At 44.2% G+C, this 19,191-nt stretch overlaps 1 protein-coding gene across 3 annotated transcripts in view; it reads right to left on the bottom strand.

The window, feature by feature from the left end:
- Positions 1 to 19,191, bottom strand: part of PIGL (phosphatidylinositol glycan anchor biosynthesis class L) — a 54,450-nt gene that overhangs the window by 17,616 nt on the left and 17,643 nt on the right. For all 3 annotated transcript variants that reach the window (XM_048324637.1, XM_048324638.1, XM_048324634.1), the window contains one exon: positions 1,597 to 1,687. In XM_048324637.1, coding sequence (XP_048180594.1) covers positions 1,597 to 1,687 — 91 coding nt within the window. The remainder of the gene's footprint in view (positions 1 to 1,596; positions 1,688 to 19,191) is intronic.

Genomic DNA, 19,191 nt, shown 5'->3' on the forward strand with positions numbered 1-19,191 from the left:
CAGACATGCTGGAACTGCAGCCCCTGCTCCACTGCCAGATGGCACACAACATGTTCTGTAAATAAAGATACCACTGTCGATGCTGTGACTACTGGGAGAACTGGGGAAAGTTTTCCCACTGGGATAGCTACAACAATACACATCTTCCAGTCATGTTGACTCCACTGAGTTGGTCTGAAACTGTTAGTTTTTGTTTATTTCAAGGCTCTTTTAACATGTTCAGCCAATTCTATCAATTTCAACATTAGTGAAAAATGGACTCAGTTTACCTTTCAAGGCACAGCTGTTGGTTTAGGACAGCAGAGACATCACAGATAGCAAACTCTGAAGTCTTAAATTGCAGGATGTTTAACAAAAGCAATTAGGTGCTTCTCTTGCTGTTGTCGGCAAATTCAGTCTGCTCCTAAATGAATGGTATTACAGCAAACACCTGAGACCTGTGTGATTGCTTGGGACACTTCAGATAATGAACATTTCCGGAGCAGTTCATTACCAGCAGCCCTGAGAAGCTGCTCCAGCTGCCCTTGGTGCTGCTGATGTGTCCTGCTGCAGTGATTTGTCCTCGGTGCTGCTCAGGGAAGAGCTGATGGGAATGCAGGGGGCAGGGACAGCCCAGCAGGGCCAGCACCATGCCCGGGAATGTTTCCTGCTCTGCAAACCCCACATTTCCCTGCTCAGCTCTGCTCTGATAGTGGCAGACTCCAGCCTCCCCCAGCACAGCTAGAGTTTAATTTTCCCCGAGGCAAAGATGTAATCCTTCCTAACCATCCAGAGGAGTTCTGGTGTTTTCAAAATTTCTTCTGGGGTTTTGGTGCACTTGTCCCTGTGCCCCTGAGAGTCACAAACATGCAATACAAATCCTTCTGTGTTTGGAGCTTTCAGATTAGATTAAAACCTATCTATTCAGGGGGCCAAATGGCACAAAAGGAGTCCAGGAAAACTGCATTTGTCTCCGTGCACAGCAATGAATTTCATGGAAAATTAGCCTCAGAATCAATACAAAGTTGGATGCATGATGCTGGTTTTGTGCTCATGGGGCTTTCATGCTACAGGAGATGTGGTTTCTTGTTTTGTGAAGTGCTGAAAGGCTTTGAGAGTTTCGTGATTTTGCTGCTAATCAGTGTGTGACAGTGCCATGCCTGATCAAAGCAGGGTTCAACAGAGAGGAACACAACACAACCCTTTCCATGCTTAGGCCCTTATTCCTGTTCTGTGGGAAAAAACCCCCAAACTATACCAGTGCCAGGAAATCTCCCCAGTTTAATATTCTTCAATCCTGACCTATAACCCTGCTAATCAAGCTCTCTAACACACATCTGCCAGTGGGCTTCAAATCTAAGCCTAAATCTAAGTCTAAACCCCAGATGGGCTCTCTCCATCACAACATGGTTACTTTAAAACACAGAAACCGTTTGAAGAGTTAGAAAAGAGAAATTCCTCCACTGTTCATTTCTCACTGGGAAGCAAAGAAAGCTCTCCTGAGAGAGAAGATACATCCTAACCTTAGAGGCTCCAAAGAAAGCTTCCAGAGGGAAAGGGAAAGCCCAGAACACTCAGAAGTAATGTGGCAATGTGCTGCAGAAAGTGTCACATTACCAGGTTGATGTCCTTGGCTGCTATGTGCTTCAGGACAAGGGTGGCGAGGAGCTGTGTGTCCCACTCCACAGCAGGACTATCCGGAAGATCCCTGAAAATGAGAAGGACAATCAGTCACTTCACTGCTGAGAACTTTGTAAGGACCACACTGGACAAGAGAGATCCTCTTAAGCACAGAATTAAATCAAGATAAATTTATTTACCATATAAAACCACTGAACCTTACTTAAAAGCCTTACAGGCTGGGATACTAGAGGGTTGGAAGGGAAAGAGCAGTTCCTACACCCTCCTCATGGATCTGCCAAGGTCTCCCTTTCCTCTTACCATTAAGGCAGACTTTGTGACTGCTTTACTTCAAGCAACATCTATTTTGTAAATTCTTTTTCTTGATTTATCCCAGTCAAATTTAAAACCCCTTTAAAAACACATTTTTCTGAAAGACTTCCCAATCTTAATCTACTGGTGAATTACATTGGGAAAGCACCAAGCAAACTCCTGCTCTCATTTATTCAGGAATAACCCATTAACCACAACCAGAGGACAGCAGAGTTGTAATTATATGGCTTGGATTTGATAGTAGTTGTTCATGTGTTTATTTTGTGCTTTGCATACCCAGCTGGTATGCAGAGCATACTGTGACTGAACTCCCTGCCTGGGTATTTTGTACTGCAGGATTCGAGGGGCAGGGAGCATGAGCCAAATGCAAAATAGCACCAGACAGCCAAGAGAACATTCCATATTTACACAACTGAGAACTGAATGTGACCCCCCAGTCATTATGTTTGAATGATGCCAAGAAAACATTGCTCACAACGTTGCAAAGGTTATTAGTAACAATAGGATAACACACAGCTGCTAAAGCCCAATAATGACACGTTAAACTGGTCTTTTTCTCAGACCTTTTCCCTCCTCTGGAAGTCTGATAATCGCTGTGAGGTGGTTCAGCAGCAAAATGACTACACAGCATTCTCCCACAGACACAGGGGCCTGGAACTGAACTGATCCAGTTGTTTGCAGCAGAGAGCAGGAGCTACATCCCAACACTGCTCAGGCCTTGCTCACTCCCCAGACTGCAGGGACGGCAACATCTGCAACAGAACAACAGGGAAATGTCTCCTTGGCACATTCCAAAATAAAGCTCAGCCTGAGTCTTCAGGAGAGGTCTTCTGGCCACAGATCTTCCCACTGCTGTTAACAGTAGTTGGAGTGGAAGGAAGAGCTTTATGTCCAAACTGACCATTAGATTTTCCCTGTTGTGTTACGTGTTCCTGTTCAGCTCCGGCCCAAATAATGTGAATTAGAAACCCCAGCACAAGAGGAGGAGTTCCTACACCAGGCTACACATTCCAGCTCTGGTCCCTGTAGCAGTACTACAGCAACAGAAAAGTTTTGTGTTGTTGGCAATTCCCTCTGGCACAGACAGCATATCTGCCTGATGTACACCAGACACCTGAATTTCACCACTGGAAAGATGCCCTGCAACATCTGGTGGCTGTCTCATCAGCTTAACAAACCTGCACCTCATCTGCTCACACACAAACTTTCCCATCTCTTGTTTGAGGAGGAAGTGGCCCTGGTGACCCCGAAGGTATGACAAGTCCCAGCATGTCACAACAAGCCTTAAACTTGCACATTTAAAAATATGGTTCACCTAAAATATCACCAAGAAACAACCACACTGAGCAGAGTCCAAGTGCAAGTCTGACAGTGCTTCAGTTGTTTGAATGATACCTCTGAGGTCTGTCAAGGCTTTAATCTGATAATATTAAAGCAGCAAATCAGTGTAACAGGGATTCTTACACTGATCACTTACAGTGCAAATATCATGCCCCTTTTTGGACAGGGGTTAAATGGAGGAAGTGAAGAGTCCCATTAAAACAGGAAGGGTGCTCCAACAGTGAGAGGTCAGGAAAAAAAAAAGTAGGGCTTGGAATTTATGATGTCCAGGAGGCTTTGGTGTCATAGCCACCGCACTCAGCTTCATTGGGCTGTCTCCAAAAAAGCTGCTGGGTAGTGGAGCAGGTTTTAACTAGTTTAGACAGATAAAGATCATCCTCGTCAATGGAAATGAACAGCTGGAGGCAACGGTTTAGAATCCCTGGAAACAAAACAATCTGAAGGCATGAGCAAATTAACTCCATCAACACTGAACTGATTAAGCAGGAATATTCCACCCAAAATCCTGCTTCTACCCAATTACTGCTGGTCAGAGAGAGACCACTTACTCCCAGTAAGGAAATCTTTTTCTTGCATCGTTATTTATCAGGTACAGAAGAGAAGCTGATCTTGCCAAACAAGAGACACATGCACAGAAGCACATTCCTAACTCATTAATAGCCACGATGGCCCATGGAAGTATTCCCAGCTCATTCTGCAAACACAAAAACTTACACACAGCTAAATGACAAACCCAGAGTCACCCAGAGAAGTCAGCAGCAGAACTGGCAATAAATACATTCATCGAGACTGCTCCAGGAAGTGACTTTTATAGTAAGAGTTTGTATAATACTTTATAAAGTTGGAAATGTGTTACCGTGATAGTAAGGGCTCACATGAGAGCAGTACTTTTCTGCCTGTGCTCTGGATATCAGTAACTGGGTATAATAAGGATGAAAAGGTGATGAAGAAAAGCGAGTTCATACACAGCGTGCAGCCATGCACACAGGACGGGCTTACAGGAGGTCTCCACATGCCCAGGGAATTCTGTAGGGACATCAAACTTTGAAAACTGCTCACAGAACCATATATAAAAAAATATTTTTCTTAATATCGTAAATAGGTTCTCACCAAACCTGAACAGTCCCCTGATGTGCTGCACTACTGAAATGAGCTGCATTCATTGCTTTTACCTACAGGATTTTGTATGAGAAACATCCAGCATTTCAGTGGTTAACTGCACGCTGCCTTTCTGGCTAAGGCTGATAATGCCTCTGAGCTCAAGGTCGAAGGGCTGAGATAAAGGACTATAAAGGAGTGAAAATTAGCACATTCCCTGGAGCAGACTGGAGCTCGTCCCAGGAGACACCGTTCCCCACCCACCCTCCCTGTCCCCTGCCCCAGAGAGCTCCTTGTTGCTGCTGTCAGTCACTGCCACAAGTCAAGACATAAATCCTGCACCAGAGGCCTCCCAGGTCATGCTGCTGGAGGGGGCTGTGGGAAGGGCAGAGGGGTTTGGGCACTTGGCCATATTTCCATCAAACTATTTTGGTCTGGAAGGGATGTTTATGGGATTCCACGTGTCTGATACTGAATGCAGGTGGCTGCTTGGATGCAGGGAAAAAATGGGGAGATGCATAGGAGAAAAAAAAAAATTGGAATAAGGCTCCAGAAGAGTTGTCTTCCCAAGAATTTTCAGTGAAAGCCATGCTGTGCACTGTACAGGGAATTTACAGCTGTGCCAGGGGATCTGCAGCCTCAAGAGAGAAATAGAGAATTATGGTGCTGCAGTTGCTACAGTGTGGAGAAGGGTCTGTCTCTGCTCACTGATTTCAGCAGTCACAGGAAACATCACGTTCAGAAAGCAAAATCCTGCACCTGCCTATGCATCCATCCACTGGCAGCAAGAACCAGACAGGACCCCTGGTTTTCTCCATCTCACTCCTTTGCTTTTCTCCCTGCCAAGCTGAGCAGAGCACACACCGGCATCTGCAGTTCCTCTTCCCAAGGTTTGCCCAGGAAGGATGCAGCAGATGTCCTGGATCTTCTGGTCCTTGTGGAGAGCTACAAGGGCTCACAGCAAATCACATCAGCACAGTAAGGCACCACTCCACCTTGTGCAGGTTTTGCCCAGCAGCCTTACAGCTGAGAATGAGAGATGTCAAAAATCACTGCCTGGTGCCAGTTCCTCTCCAGGCCTCCTCCTCTGCCTGCCCTGGGCTGGAGCTCCTCTCCCACCTCAGCCTGGCCATTAGAACACGGTCCACTTTGCCAGCAGCACAGTTTTGTAGGGTCGTCTTTCTAGGAACATTTGGGCTCAAGACGACCAGATTCCTGTCATTTGGGAGGTCACTTTTGGCCAAGGTAGAGATTTAAAAACCTTCACAGATATGTACTGCCAAGTTATACCCTTCTCACATGATACACTTCTCAATCCCTGTCCAATTTTCCACTGCTCATCTCCCCCAGACCTTTCAGCAGCAGCCAGTGCATTCAGATGGACAATCCTCTCTCGAAGCCTTCCGTGTAATTTATTCTGCTCATGAACTAAGCTCTCATGACTGCTCTCAAGGTTAAGTTAAACCCAACAGCTGGTCTGTGTGATGTCCACGTGGCTCCACAAACAGCAAATGGGCTATGGGATAACCTTGAGATCCGACCCTCTGGAAATCTGTGAGCTGGGAAATCCCCAGGCCCTGGGGGCCTCTGGTTACCTGAGAGTCACCCCATGGGGACCAGCAGGGACCTCTCTGCCCTGACATGAAACCTTTGTGGGAGAGGGCAATAGAGTGACTTCTTGGAGATGTTTAGGTGTCCATTTACACATTCCAAGGCACCAGTGCAAAACTTCCAAGGCGCCCATGTGATTTTCCATCCCACTACACACCAAAAGGGTCAGGATGAAAGAGCTTTCCCATTTCTTATTGCCTTTTTATCCTGCAGCACAACCTTAATTAGTCCAAGGCTAGGGACCAGGAAACATTTTGGCATAACTTCTCCTCCTTATCCCCAGTGACTGATTTTACATTAAATCAGCCCAAAGGTCGGTGGCTTGATGGTGGAAGCAGGTGAGCTGCTGTGCACGAGGTTCCCAGCTGGGAACAACGACCACAATGTGTTTGTTGGAACAGAGGATGCCCTTTGTATAAAGTTATAACTGTATGAAATGAACATGTGGGCAATGAAACTGGATCAAGAAGCAAAAGATCCCACAGAACAAAATGACGTGAGTGCACAATTAGTGAAAAAGCCATGTGATGACTAGAGGCAATCAGTGACCTTTACATCACAGCATCAAAGTAATTGAAAAAACTGTGTAAACAGAAATTATTTCATGCTCTCCAAAGTAGAGCAGAGAATTTTTATTTTTGAGATGATGCTAAGATAAGCTAAGACTGGCTAGCCCTAGCTCTTGAAGCACAGCCTCTAAATCCTGACTTTTATAACTATTTATAAATTTCTCTTCCTATAATGGGCAATTACAGACAGGAGGGAATTATTGCTGTTAGGCTGCATGTACATCTCTGATTCAATTGAAAATAGCCCACTCAGACAAATGATCAGCATCTTGCAACATCATGTTCTACAGAGAACAGATGCTGTGTGCTTATTGGAATGTAACAACCCACAATTTGGGAGAGAAATGGACTCGAGCAGGATGCCAACTGTCAAATGAAAAGCCACCTACGACAGGGAAGCTCAAGAAATTTTTACGCCAGCAGCATCCTCCCTCTCCTCATAGTAAAGAAACACAAATTATTCTGAGAGTTGTATTTTAAGATTGGAAATAATCATCTTAGGGTTTGGTGTAGGTAGAGGGTAAAGGAAGTGGGGAAGATGTTAATGACTGGAATATTAACAGTAAAATACTTTGGAAGAGCTCTGCATGTTCCCCACTGAGCCATGGACAAACCAGCACAACTCTGACAGGTGACACTCCAGCTTCCTCCATACCTCCCCAAAGAGAAATGGTAATTAGGCCGTGAGGGAACACATCTTTTTGACTTGGGCATGATCAGGTGTTTCTCTTCAAGAAACAAGCATCCTTTGGGTTTAAATTCATAGCAATTATGACAGAACACAGGACTGGTTGTTTGCAAAGACCTATCCAAATGGCCCTGTACTCATTTATTTTTTAAAATGAATTATTGATGATTTCTCAGCAGAGACTGATGTCTATTCACAGAGATGACACAATTGCTTATCATAATTTGAAATCTGGTATTCATTTGACGTCTGTGCCTCAGCGCCCTGTTGATAAATTACAGCACAAAGCTCTGTAGGAACAAGTTCATATTCAATGTCTTCAAACAAAAACAATTGATGGTTCCTTTCAAGACCAGAAATACATAGAAGCTATCATGGCTAAAGCTAATTTTAAAAAGTAACTTTAAAAAACTAGTTTGGAGAGGGTATCAGGCCCTGCTGTGTAAGACAGGAAACAAAATTCCACTCAATTATTTCTAAATTGATATTTAGTCACAGCATTCGAATCTTCTGCTATTCATGCCTGTGAAATGGAAATAATTGTATGTTTACCCCTATGCAAAGAAGTTTGGGATCCTTTTAAGAAAAGTGTTCTGTCTGTTCTCTGATTTCTGGATGGAAATCGATGTGTCTCAGCAATCCTGGGTACTGGGAACCCCACAAACCTATCCTTTATTCCTTGTACTGTCTTCCCATGGGGTATTGAATCAAGTTCAACATCTTGGTACTAATTTGAAGGTCTAGCCCAAAATATACAAAATACTGCATAAAACTCCAAAATTATGAGTATGGTGCACAGTTCTGTCCATTTGGAGCTGAGGAACTCTGCAACAAGAGTAACATCTCAAGCAGTCAGGACTTCCTTAGAGGCTGGTGCCAAACACTGAATGGGCTCCCAAATCAAGTAATCACAAACTGCTTTGATTTCTACTGCAAATGCCAAGAATACTCCTTGGAACCTGTCCTTTTCAGCAAAAAACAGCAATATTTAGTTTAAAATTCCCCAGGCTCTCCAGAGCACATAAGAAAGCTGAGACATCTGGGCCAAATGTCATCCCAACAATGGAGACCCCATTTGCCAAAGCATGTGACAGGGGCTGGGTGTGTCACCTACGGGGCACCTTGTTTTGGTCACGTAGGTGTCACCACCCGGTGCTGCAGCTGAGGAACACGATTTCCAGGAGGGACACACCACTGGAGAACAATATTCCTGGCAGATGTCTACAACTCCTTATCCAACCCTCAGTCTCACAGCAAACCACACTCGAGGCTGACAAGCCTTTGGGAAGCAGCACTGCTTTTTGCACAGACACTACACCCCAAGCCAGGCCAGTGACAGCCCTGTCTCCCTGACAGCCATTCCGGGACCAGACTGTATTTTGTGCCTGTTGACTGAGTGGGGCCCACAGATCCCACGTCAGTGACACATTTCCAGCCACCATGCAGCCTGTTCCTAGCACAGCCAGCACTCTTCAGCCCTAAGGGACTGCCAGCAGTGATCTGCCAAGTGCTGGGCAAGAGGCCTCCCTTTCATTCTATAGCAGCTGGATTTGTGTGTGATCTGTTGGGGCCATTTGCAGAGGTCACTGAAAGCACCAGTCAGAGCCCAAACAGCATTTTCAGGAGATTTGGGGCTGCCATGAATTATGGGCCAGCAGTTCCTCCTCTGGCCCACTGCAATGTGGTTTGGGCAGCAGACAACAGGGCAGTGTGAGATCAAGACAATTCCTCTCCCACCTTGGACAGGTAGCCAGGAAAGGAGAGCACTGAAGTCCCTACCTAGTTCAGCAAAACAAGAATACACCAACATTTGTCTGAGTACCCGTTGACAAAGTGCATTTCTGGTACTTGCTGAAAAGTAACAGATCTATTGGCAACAGCTGGCAATTTCATCTGTAGATCTCTAATAAGAGAAACATCTTCAAACATGCAGCTGTCTGGGACCAAGGAGCACAGTTGCTGGGCAAAGGGATACATGCAGCAGCTTTTCAGTTCAGCACCTTCCTAAGGCCAGGAAGGTGAATGGAAACGCTCAGTGGAAAGCTTGAACAGCAAACATGGACCACAGCAGCTGGTGGCCTTTGGGAATTTTGGACCACGCTCCTAGAACCATCTGCTCTTGTCTGTGTCAGCTCCCACGGGAGGGACAGACTGACCTGATCCCAAAAAAAGGTGGACTGATCTCTACTAACACCCTGGGCTCCATTAGGTACCACTTTGGGATGCCTCTGGCCACTCTGATATTTTGCACAGTAACAGGGGAAGAACACAGCCCATATTTCTCCCAAAGCACCATCTGCACTGTAAGGAATGAGATCACTAGGCCCATATTAAGTGATCAGGCAGATCCCAGAATAGCTCCCAGCCATGTTCACTTCCTCATTATTATTGTTGGCTTTGCCATAGTGCCTTGGAATTCATCTGGGCCCTGACAGTCTAAGTTGTCCTGACTGAGAACAAAAAGCCCAGCAATCCCACAGTCACAACTGATGTTTTAAAACTGAAATACAAATCACCAGCAAAACCAGGACTCTCTGAGGAGCAGACCACAGGACTTCACTCCTCCCTTACTTAATTTTGTTTTGTAAAATGCTTTGAAGAAAAGAAGAGCTCAGCAGGACAGGGCTTGGGACAGGGTGTGTTAAGCCATTCACCAAGAAGCCATGTCCAGCTCACACAAGTCCTGGCACCACTGGCTCAAGGACAGACTTCCAGTTTCAAACCGGGGCAGGAGGTCTCACTCTCCTGGAAGAAGAGCTGTAAGAGCACAGGTAGAAGGCAATATCCTGTTGTTCTTAGCTAGGTTTGCACTGCAGTTCTGCCACACAAAAGGTCACACACATGCATCCTAACATGCCCAGGACCTCACAGTGGAAAGGGTACAAACCCAAGGGGAAGGAACAAAAAGTCTCTCACAGCAGCCAGCAAAATCTTTCAGAGCCAAATGACTGAAATACCACAACCTTCATATGCCAAATAAACCTGGTGACCCTTCATCACAAGCTTAATATTAAATCTGTTTGCTCTCGTAACGATAAATACACCACACTGTATAGGCAAAACTGCAGTTCTGGTTCTGGCCCAGGAAAGTCAAACAGGACTTTGCCACTGACTCAATGGCCAGACCCTTAAAAAGCAGGAGAGCCAAAAGCATAATCACTCCAGCCAAAGAGATAGACCTTGGTCTATTCCACATAACAAAAATACTACAGTCAGAAACCTCAGGAGACAGCTTGTAGCCAAATCAATCCCTCAGCCACTTTAATTAATCATCTAGAAAGGGAAAGCACAGAATAGTCACTTCATGGACATGGGTTTTGCAGGCCAAAACTTATGCAAATGCAGATGCAACTTCAGCAGAGATCTCCAGAGGATGATGGCCTGATTCCAAATGCAGCTTCCCATGCTGCAGCGTTCCAGCTTCCCTCTACCAATTCCATCCAAAAAGTTTCCTGACTTCTCAGCCTCCCACAAACTCCCATCTTCTGCAATCCATTTGACCTATGCAATGATATGGGAGCATTAATTCTTGCAGTCATGCTGTACCCACATAATGCTGATGTTCTGATGCCCTGAGCTCTCTAGCAGGGTGCAAATTTAGTACTACATCAAATCACTTCCTTTTAGAAGACAATGTATCAGGAAGTTAAACACCTATCTTACTCCCACAAACTTTACCGGCATGCAAAGTTTCTGCTCATGCAAACAACCGTCCTGCAGGCACTGCCTTGCAAAGCGAAAGCCCCAGTTACAGGGTTCCATGAGCAAGCTCCTCTCTCCCTGCTCCCAGTGCAACCTCCCACAGCAGCCCAGCCAGGAACTACGCCTGGAACGCCATTTGCGACAGCAAAGTGGGCCTCGGCAACAATGAACAAACCGAGCAGAAGGAACGCGGGGCCCTTTGTGGCCGGGGCCGCTGCCAGCGTTATGCAATGCTCGCTATGGCAACCCCGCGGCGCTCGGCAGTAACCCCGCCGCAGCCACTGAACTCTGCCCCACTGGCGAGCGCCGAGCCGCCCACTCGCCCGGCCGGGCTGTTTACACTGCTCACATGACAGCCCGAGGGAGGCTCCTGGCAGCCGCTCCAGCAGCCAGCCGGATTTCTAGGACCGGCCAGCATTGCCAAAGGCTGGCAGCGATTAACTCTTGCGAGCGGGGGCCGCCCGCAGCGCCCCGGAGAAGGGAAGGGCACCGGAGCTGCGAGCGGGGCTTCGTCCTCCCGACATCAACCCATTAAGGCATCCAGCGAGGAGACAGGGAAATCAGGAAGCTTTAAAGAAGGGAACTGTATTGTTGAAAAATGTGGAATATGTAAAACTTCCTTTGTTTGCTAAAATGTATGCTAAAAAGTCCTGATGGTTGATATGTGGAATTCCACCTGGCACGCAGCCTTGGCAACTCTCAAATAAATAATCAATGTCTGTCTCCAGTGTGCCATTATTGGCTTGTTGCACACCGGGTAACAAATCCGATTTTTGCAGACAACAGTATCTTTTTTTCCCCTTAATGAGTGGCAGATGAGTGAAGATAATGAACTGGAGCTGGGCACATAACACTCGTCAAGAGCTGCGTGCTATGAGCCGCACGTACCTGGATTACACGAGGTTGCACAGAGCTCCCAGAGTGGCACAGAACTGTCCCAGCCAGGGGCTCGGGAGCACTTTTAAGTACCAGGGCACAGAGGGGGATTTGGAGACAGGGATGCTGTGCTCCACAGGTGCCTTGCTAAAATGGTGATTTAGTCTTACAGCACAATCCCGTAGGAAAAAGCTGCAGATTCCCAAGCCGCTGTGCGAGCGCTGCTACTGCTCTGGCACTCTCACAGCATTTATTTCCACACATTAACAGATGTTCATTAACTCACACCCCTGTGAGGCTGGTATGGGGAAGTGAGCAAGTAATAACCTCCACATTTTCTAATGAGAGAATTAAGAGCTCAGGTAACTCTCCCTAGAGAGCTCGAGGCACCAGAGCTGAGTCAGGGGCAGAGCCTGGAACGGAGCCCTGAGCTCCCGGCTCAGCGCTGCAGCACCCACACACACACTCCAGGAATATGTTTCACTGCCTGGGGCAAACAACAATCCAATTTTCTACAGGCCTCTTACTGGTGCTCTGCAGAGCCTCCTGTATTCCTGGGCATTTGGACTGTGCAGAAAACACATTTACAGTTGCAAATGATCCACCACTACCACCACCATCAAAGGAACTGCTTAAACGTACCCCCCAAAACTTGCCAGGGGCCAAAGTGTGACCTTGGCATCACCTAATTGTGCTCTGCTATGACACAGTCCTGGATGACTCTTTGTGTCAATACTCTTGTCTGCTCTTCCTTTCGAGAAAAAAATCATGTCTTGCCCTAAAATATTGTACTCTCCAGTAAAACCTTGTTATTCTCAGTAAGAGGTTGTGTGGATTTCTCTTCTTTGCCATGATGACAAGTTCATTGGCACAAGAATGGACACTGCAGATACAGCAGGAAAAAGCAGTGCCCTGACATCAGAACTGCCTTCCACATGTTCATCCAGTTATCCCTACATCCAAACATAAAAGTTGCATTAAAAAAAGTAGAAAGGAAACTTGTTAGGTCTGGTTAAAAATCTTAACACAAATTTCAGTCTAAATCAGTGGCTCAGTCTCGTTTCTGCAGGAACAGGCTCATTGCAGTTCTCTGACCCTCACTGGTGAGAGCAGCTGTGGGAGCTCTTCAAGCCTCAGTCTCTTGGCACCAATCCTGCAAACCCCTCACCTCTCTCCCCCACGGGTCAAACCTCTGCCTGCAAATGTTTTATCCTGAAATATTATAAAATGCCTTTCCCAAGGCAAATGATAAACCAGCCTTGGCAGCCCATCGTGTGGCTACTTACAACAAGAGGAGAAATGCTGAGTATTTGGCTTATGAAACAGAAATACAGGAAGAAAATATTTATAACAATGCTACTGTTTAAATAAGGGAGACCATAATTTATTACAGATGTGACCCCTCTTCAAAATGAAGGGTTTATATCTTGCTGATGCAATTTAATGACAAGAAGTAGAATGGACTTAATGAAGAATTCAACCAACTTCAATTCTGAATTGCCCCCTTCTATCGCCTGCCATTTTGTACCCCAAAATAGGAACAAAATTTGCTTCTTTCAAGCACTGTTTGTCAGACTTTTCAATGCTCAGATTAAAAACTGATTGATAGGAAAACATCCATCCTTCATCCTAAGAGAGACTGAGCACTTCTACATTTAACAAAATTTGGTTAATTATTAACAGTTAAAGAAGAGAAAATAGCATGAAACGTAGACAAGATTGGTTATGCTTCAGTCACATAAAAAGAACGTAGAATGTATGTGCAGGGAGGGGAGGCTATGCAATGAATTATTTCAGTGCAAATGGCAATTGCAGAGAAACAGACTGCAACACTGAAATGAAAAACCCTGAAATTACTGTACAAGGAGTCTGCAGGTACAATGAGACAGTTAATACGTGACTGGTTAGAAGAGGGGGCATGACTTGGCATGGAACTGTAATCAAATGTTTTCATTTAATGCTTCACTTGGCACAGAAGGATCAGATAACAAAATATTCACCCCAAATCCCACCTCAGTTTCTAAAAAGGTATTTCAGTTTCCTGCACTGCAGTAAAAATACTGTTTTTCATTTTAACCAAAGTGGATTGAAGAACGTACAAGAGGCAAAAGATGCTCAATGATGTCCAGCAAAGAGTTCATTTTCCTTCTTCCTGACGCAATAAAACTGAAATTATAAAACAGCACCCACATTTGCTAAACTAGTGCACATTAGGAAAAAGGTGAATATGTGACAAATTAAAACATTCACTTCCTATTTGCTTCATCAAGTTCTGTTTTCTCCTTTTTAAAAAGCTGGTGTTGCATCATCTGAACAGCATTTCCTTCAGAACAAATTATCTAAAGTCCTCAAAATTGGCTTCAGTATCTTCACCAAGAGCAACAGTAAAACTCCATGAGCAAACTAGTAAAATTGATCCGACTTCTTGGAGATACTGAGCATCTTTTACACTGTTTTACTCCTGATATGAAAATACCTAAATATGTGTTTAACAATTTGCCAGCATCACTTACCTGCATACAGAACATCTAGTTCTATTCACAGTTGCTGTATGTTGGGAACTCTGCATTGCTGGCACTCTTTGTTGGTGGGCTGGGTTCTCTTAAACAAAATTCCTGCTTGGTAGTGGGGTTATATTAAATGTACTCCCAACCTAGCAAGTGTCCTTTAAGGAATTGATTCTTTTTCATAGTTAGCTCTAATCTGAAGTACCACACCCACCATCTTCTAATTCAAGTTTACACTGGAACAAAAAACTTTGTAATTTCATGTACACTGATTGAACTAGGGCCAAGGGGAATAAAACCATTAAGGTTTCACGTGAACTCAGAGAAGAAAGACTTCTTTGGTAATATAATTACAGAGCACAGATCTCGTAAGAGGAAATGAACTACAGGGATTTATTTGATCAGACTTTTTTTTCCTTTTCCTTTTTAATGATAGCAAGGGCTCTCCTTCCCCCAGCGCTTCCAGTCTAACAGTAGATATTAACCAAATTCTTAGCAGGCAGGAACTGGGACTGTTACAGAGATGTTTCAATGGACACTGTTATGGGATGGAGTGTGTCCAGTTCAGTTTTGAGTACCTCGTCCATCTTGGTTGTTGCTGCTGAGGAGCCCTGAACAACACTCCAGCTGTATGAAGAGTTTGTTTGTACAAGCAGCTGAGGTTGTGTCCCACCACATCACCTTTCCAGCATCAGGACAAAGCTGGAGCAGGGATCTGTGAGCCACTTCACGGGCTGTGCAACACTCAAGGGCAGTGACCAGTTTACTTCGTTGTCTTGGTAACATTGTGGCTGACCTGGGCTGACCAGATCAGTGTGACTTAATCATCCTAAGAAGGAAACAACTGCAATAAGTGGCAGAGCTAATTACTGTAGGTTCCCTCCCAGAAAGGACTTCCTCAAGCTCGTCTCACGTTCACAACCTTTGGCCTGCCTAAGCATTCAAACAATTCTGATTGTGCACCTCCCTGGGACAACCAAGTCACCTACGGCACTCACTGTGCACTCTGTACCGTGGATCTGTACATATTCAGTACCCACACACTCCCTGGGATCTCAGGAAGCAGCAGGTTATAAACTCCTATTTACACTGTGTCAATATCGAGGATTTTACTGACAGTCTGTTAGTTACAATGTAAAGTGCACGTTTTAACCTACGCAGCGTGTTTAAACCCTGTTTTTCTCTCTCTGTACAGTAATGCAGCTGTGGAGATCATCTGAGAGACTAAAACAAATGGTGCCCTGATATAATCATAACAGAGCTGGAGGAAAGGCAATTTCAGCAAAAATCTTGACAGCAGAATCTGCTTCTGTTTAAGTCTGACCTGCTCTCCTTGCAGAAGCAGCATGACAGAATGTTTTGCAAAAGATTTGTATTTATATGCTTGGCTGTCAGCTCTAGATGTTGCTCCTTGTCTGTATAATAATTACATGGAAAGCTCAGTGGAGATGTTCTCTAAATTGAAATAAACAGAATCAATACAGACTTGAGTTAACTGCCCTGTCATACCACATGAATAAAACACGCTGATGGATTCTCCTGGCCAGTGTTCAACAGGGATTTGGTCATTGCTATTGCTATGCAAAGTGCATTTTAAATGGTGTGCCAGCAGTTGAAAATGCCATTTCTGTCTAACTTCTACCTACTATTGTTACAGTAACTCCTAGGATTCCTCAAATAGAAAGAGTTGCATATTTATCTCTGTCACACAGCACAAAGGAAGAAAAAGAAACATTTCAGAAAAGAGCTATGTGCAATGGATAACAGTGGGTAGGGATCTAGGGGACAGATATTATATAAAAAATGACTCAACATAATTTTACAAGTTAACTTCAAATCCTCTGCCTTTCTTGTATGTATTTCTCCAACATCAAACCATCCTTTTTTTCATGCTGCCTGATGAACTGCTACAGTAAAACTGACTCCTGAACCTTCACTTGGTTTTGCAGTTTATGTGTCCTTTAGAGGGTCTCACAAAACGACTGCCAAGCCCCTGAACATGGTCACTTCCTTCATCATCCCAACCAGACAAAGGTTGTTTCAGTTCACTGGAAGGCGCTGAAGCATGTACAGGTCTCATCTAATTACAGAGAGCCTATAATGCCCCGAGGCCACTGAGACTGTCAACACAGCTGTCCCTGTGTGCTGAGACAAATGTCCTGCTGGGCAATCCCTGAGTCAAAATGGAAACACAGCTTCTGAAATGGATTAGGGTTAAGGACAAGGACTGTAAATAGGCCAGGAAACCAGGGAAGTTTATTAGATATTACTAAAGGACATTCTAGTGAGATGTTAGAAAGTACCTTGACTCTGGTGCTATTCTGCAAATCTGAGTATTCTGAAGTATTTTACTTCTCTGGTCACCTGTTGCTAACATAACATGTAAATGAACATTTTTTGAGCATGTCTCAGACACACAAAACCACACAGAATATGCATAAAGCTCACAAAGAAAGGAGGTGCAGAGATCTGCACTCTAATGGCATAATTAGCTCTTGTGAGAAAAGCAGTCTTGCTGCATCAGCACTGAGCAGCTCCCACCCTCATCCATCCCACGCCCTCATCCATCCCACACCTTCACCCATCCCACACCTCATCCTCCCCACACCCTCAGGAAAATCCTGGCAGAGCTGCAGTCAATGGCAGAAATTCTGTTTCCTGACACAAACTCTGCAGCAGAAGCAAACTGGAGCAATCCAGTCACTGAAACCACTGAACAATCTCCTGACTGTACATCCTGGGGGTTAAACACCCCCAAATAAATTACTGTTAATGCAGATCACTTTATGGGCAAATGAGTTTGGGCAACATTGTTTAAACATTAAGTTCTGCATGTTTATTTTTCTAATATATCTTCATATTCTTTCTTTTTAATTAATTTTCTGGTCATCTGTGGCTTAGAAAATGATTGATTCAGTAGGTACCTGCTCCCACATCTGGGCTTTCTTTAAACAAAGTCACAAAAATAATGAATCTTCTCCTACGTAATACTTTATTGCTTTCTACGTTCATGCTTTTGGTGTTTTAATCATAACTAGAGGCTCACAGACTCCCATCTCAGCAAGTACAGTATGCTGGGTAAGCCAAAAAACCATTTTCAGTTGAAGGCTTGCCGAGATATTTGATAACTTATCATAAAAATCTGAAATTTTCTTTTGCTCTGAGTCACTGATAAAAAATTTACTTCATGGAACATTTCAAACAGGAAAAAAATAAAGGAAAACAGCCCTGTAAAACAGAACTCAAAGCACTGGCAGGAGCATTCCCAACCTTGGGCCTTGTCCCTCTCAGTTCAGCTGCTCCAAGGGCCAGAGGATGTTTGTGACACCACAAAAGTGATGGTGCCACACAGAAAACTCAAACCAGGCTGTGGTGAGGGCCAAGCCAGCAAAATTCCTACCTACCTCTTTCTGCAGCCCAGGACAGGTGGTTTTCAACCCATTCATTTTAAATAAGTGATTTAGTTCTTTCTAAAACAACCCTCTATCTAAGGATAAAATTTAATTTCCCCAGTTTGTTGTATTAACAGGCATGGAGTGATGCATTTCTCCTCACTAAATGAACTTTTAGTCATGGTTTGTGCAATTTTGAGTTGAGATGGAAGCTGGAGCTCCAAGTCATAACAGTGTTTTATAATTGTTTCCTAACAACTGGGTAAATTATATCAGAATTTCTAGAAGTAATGGAAAAGCTTATCAAAACACAGTATTAAAAACTAACACACGCAGTAAACAAAGATAATATTAACTTTAGTTAAGGAGATAAAACAGTTGGTTTTGGATCACACATGCTGTTCAGGCATCTAAAAAATTAGGAGAACAGACTTTCACATCTATTTTTATTCACAGACCACAAGATGAAAAAGGATTTCCTCCTTCAGTCTTGAATGAGCTTCTCAACTCTGAATTACTGGGTGTCTGATAAGACAACTCAAAAGAAGCCTCTCACTCTAAATAGTCTAGTGCTAAGTGAGAGGACTCCATCCATTCTATGGTTTTACTTTCTCTTAAACAGTGGAAGGAAAAAGCACAGTGCCTGCCTCTTTAATTTCATGTAAGTTATCGTGTTAAGACTATATGGAGTTTAGTTCTTAGTACAGATGGTCATAAATGCATATTAAATCACAATGGTTTATTTTAAACCACTTAATTTAACATAATAAAATATTAATAATTGCAATAAATTTTGATCCATGCTGCTCCAGTGGCTTTTGGTTTTACAGGGAAAAATCAGGCTTGTCTGATCAGCTAATTAATTCTTGTGACTGACTGTAGTTATTATCAGTGTCACAGACTTTCACAGCCAGCAGGACCACTGTGTTCATCATTCTCATACAAAATGTGTGTAACACTTCAACAAACCCCACCCACCAAATCTCTTCCCCGTGTTGGTCCCCCTGTGTGACCATCAAGTCATCTCATGGATAAAGCAAATAGCTCAAGCATTTTTCACATCCACTACCAGGCCTGTTTTCCACTTCTTTCATCATTCTGGTAGCAGTTTCCCAAGTATTTTACACCAAGATATTGAACTAGAAAAAGAGACTCTCAAACAACACCTGAAGGGGCAGTAACAGCTCCTTACTCCTGCCTGACACTCAAAAACTGGGAAATACATACGTATGGGTGAAGAGATTTGGTCCAAGTGACACAGTGCACCATTCCTTGAGCTGGGCTTGGCTTAAAACAAAGGAATCTTGGCTCTCATTTGCACGTTCAGATTCCTGAATACACTGCCTCAAGCAAATGAGTTTGTGATAATTCTGTGTAAGGATCGCTTCAAGCCATTCATCTGTTCACAGGCAGAGGGAGAAGAGGAAAGGGCACAAAGGTGCAGCATCAGCAAACTGGGCTGGTCCTACTGCTGG

The sequence above is a fragment of the Corvus hawaiiensis genome, chromosome 20 (assembly GCF_020740725.1).
Source record: "Corvus hawaiiensis isolate bCorHaw1 chromosome 20, bCorHaw1.pri.cur, whole genome shotgun sequence".
Classification (NCBI taxonomy): domain Eukaryota; kingdom Metazoa; phylum Chordata; class Aves; order Passeriformes; family Corvidae; genus Corvus; species Corvus hawaiiensis.